Here is a 2,987-nt window from a genome sequence, read left to right as displayed (position 1 = left end):
ACATTATTTACGGAAATAGGTTGTTTTTTTGGGTCGAGCCTACCTGACAGGCGCGACCTATTTTTTTAATAATATAATTTTTTTTAAAATATTATTATTTTATTATATTTTAATAATTTTTAAATTTTTAAAATTCAGTCGGGTCAAAACCGGGTCGAGCCAAACCCGGAGGCGCAACCATTCGCGCCTGCTGCAAGGGCGCGACTTCCCTGCAGCCCGCCACGTGTCCCTGCCCCCCCCCACCCCCCATCCCACCTGTAGAGACAGAGAGAAAAAAATTAAATTTTGTAACGGGGGACCATATAAGCACCGGTCCCCCAATTTTGTGAATGCAGCAGCAAAGAGAGAAAAGAAGAAGAAGAAGAAAAAAAAAGAAGAAGCATAAGAAGGAGAAGGAGGAGAAAGAAGAAAAAAAATGTTAGTAATTTTTTTATAATTATTTTAAGATTAAAATGTTAGTAGTTTAGTGTTATGTGATAATTTTTAGTGTTTGTAATTATTTTAAAATTAAAAAATATATATTTTTAAAAAAGTAAAATATTAGTAATTTAAGAGTGTTATGTAATTATTGTGCTTGAATATAGTTTATTAGTTGCTAATTTTTGTTTTTGTTTTTAATACTACTTGTCAAGTCTTGCTTTATTTGTTTTTTAATTTAAACTTTTTTTTGTTGAATTTTCAAGTCCATGATTTTTGTTTTACTTTTATCTAACATCCTATTTTGGTGTTTTAATTTTTTTTTAACCTAGTTGGGTAAAAAACCCCATTATTTTGTCATTGATGCTCGATTTTGATAGCTTAATGGCAGCCTCCCTTTTAAATAAATATATAAAAAAATTAATATTTTGCCAGTTATTGTCCATTTCCGGATTTACTTGGAATCAATATTTTTTGTATTTTATTTAAAAAAAACTTTACTAGCATTCACTTCATTGTTAACAAAAAGTGAGAAATATAGTGACTAATACATTCTAAAAAATAAAATAAAAATTTATACCTATGTAAAATGTATAAACTTGAGAGTTAATCTTTTCAAATATTCTTAAATTATAATTTAATTTAATTTCAAACTTTTAAAATTAATTAAATTTACCTATGTAAAGTGTTCAAAAAATAATTCTTTTAAATTTTATAAAAATTTAATCAAAACTTAAGGAAAAAATAAAATATTTTTAAGAGTAAAATAGACTATTAATAAATTATGCTTGTATTTTAACTTGTATAAAACACATAACAAGAGAAATAATATATATTAAAGAATTAAACACATTAATATAAATGATATGTTAAAATGCATTTGGCTTTATGATTGGAAGTAATGTAGTACTTTGCGGTTGAATAGATGCATAATTGACTAGTTGAAAGTGAGTATATGAGAAATAAGTTACTTTGAATATGAAAAGATGTTGAATAAACGATCTAAAGAGAGTAAGAAATAAAATTAAATAATTCTGAAGAGAGTAAGAAATTTTAATGTAGTTTTAATGTAACTTTGATATAATGTAAATTTATAATTTTTATTTATTTGATAATTTTAATTGCAGCAAATGGGTTCGTTGATTGATAATGAAAATAAGGGTCACATATCGAGTAACATTAATGAGATAGTAATGAAAATTTTATTTGATAGTCACATTATTTGTTGAATGAAATTATATTGTATTAACCATTTCGTAAATATAATAATGTCAGGTCGAGTACCGCGTATTGAGGGGTCGTATTTATAATGTAAGGTTTCAGCCGGATGAACGCGTAATACCGTTCTTAGAGTTAGCGGGGTTCGGATCAGCAGCATTGATCCGGACTTTTGATCTGCGATATAACTTAATTTCTGCTTTAGTCGAGCGATGGCGTCCGGAGACGCACACATTTCATTTGCCGTGCGGGGAGTGCACCATAACTTTAGAGGGCGTTGCAGTACAGCTGGGGCTCCCAATCGACGGGAACGTGGTCACGGGCGTAAGTTCAATCTCGAGGCCGGCTCGCATTTGCTACGAGTTACTTGGACGCTCCCCAAGTGAGGGGAAATTTGCCACATTGCGGTTTTCATGGCTAAAGGCCAATTTTGAGCATTTGCCCAATACTGCCACTGAATTGGAGGTTATGCAGGCCGCTCAAGGTTACATTATGCACCTTATAGGAGGTGTACTCGTGCCGGATTCACACGGCAGTGAGGTCAGTTTGATGTACCTACCGCTACTGTCTAATTTGCATAACACACGTTCATACAGTTGGGGGTCTGCAGTGTTAGCCACGCTATACCGCGAACTTTGTATTAAGAAAAGATAAGTTACAACACTGCCCTAAAACATTAAAACTTATATTGAAAAGATAAGGTAATCATTTACCCATTCTCACAACTTGTCTCTTCCAGTCTGCATTCTTATAATCTCGCTGGAAGTTAGCCGCGATGTGCCGGATGCAGTAAACGGATCTCCATGGCATACCAGAACACCTAATGGCAGCAATTAATCATTTCCCTCTATCAGAGATGATGCAAATATTATCATTGCTAATAACATACCTCCGTAGGTTGGTAAGGAAAAATTCCCACGATTCTATGTTCTCCTTATCGACAATGGCAAATGCTATCGGAAGCACGTTCCTGTTGCCGTCTTGAGCAATCGCAAGAAGTAGGATCTGTGTATATTTTCCATATAGCCAGGTCCCATCTACTTGCACAAACGGCTTGCAGTGGGGAAATGCGCGCACACATGGATCAAACGTCCAGAACATTCGATGAAAAATTCTTTTTCCCGATTGTAGTTGGTCATCTGGCCCGTAATAAGGTCGCGTCTGCAACTCAATGACAGTCTCTGGCACGTACTCCCTCATAGCGGCTATCCATCCCTGTAACTCATTGTACGATGCATCGAAATCTCCATACAATTGTTCCATTACCATTTGTTTAGCTATCCATGCCTTTCGGTATGATACTCGATACTGGAATCGTGCTTGCATTTCGGCAATCAGTACTGAAACTTTAA

General features: G+C 34.1%; 1 protein-coding gene across 1 annotated transcript; it reads left to right on the top strand.

The window, feature by feature from the left end:
- The first annotated feature begins 1,547 nt into the window (after nucleotides 1-1,547).
- LOC121212348 (protein MAINTENANCE OF MERISTEMS-like) lies at nucleotides 1,548-2,289 on the top strand. Its single transcript, XM_041084818.1, has 2 exons — nucleotides 1,548-1,607; nucleotides 1,693-2,289. The coding sequence occupies exons 1-2, from the start codon at nucleotides 1,548-1,550 to the stop codon at nucleotides 2,287-2,289; spliced, it is 657 nt and encodes a 218-aa protein (XP_040940752.1).
- The last annotated feature ends 698 nt before the right edge of the window (nucleotides 2,290-2,987 follow it).

Source organism: Gossypium hirsutum, chromosome A13, assembly GCF_007990345.1.
Source record: "Gossypium hirsutum isolate 1008001.06 chromosome A13, Gossypium_hirsutum_v2.1, whole genome shotgun sequence".
Lineage (NCBI taxonomy): Eukaryota > Viridiplantae > Streptophyta > Magnoliopsida > Malvales > Malvaceae > Gossypium > Gossypium hirsutum.
Note: the sequence above shows the minus strand (reverse complement) of the source record. Positions and strands in the feature narration are given on the sequence as shown.

What these genes read in the sequence shown, in the direction of transcription:
- LOC121212348 (XM_041084818.1), top strand. Translation starts at nt 1,548, where the DNA reads ATGGGTTCGTTGATTGATAATGAAAATAAGGGTCACATATCGAGTAAC. An exon ending in CGAGTAACATTAATGAGATA is followed by an intron (nt 1,608 to 1,692) that starts GTAATGAAAATT and finishes TAATAATGTCAG; the next exon opens with GTCGAGTACCGCGTATTGAG.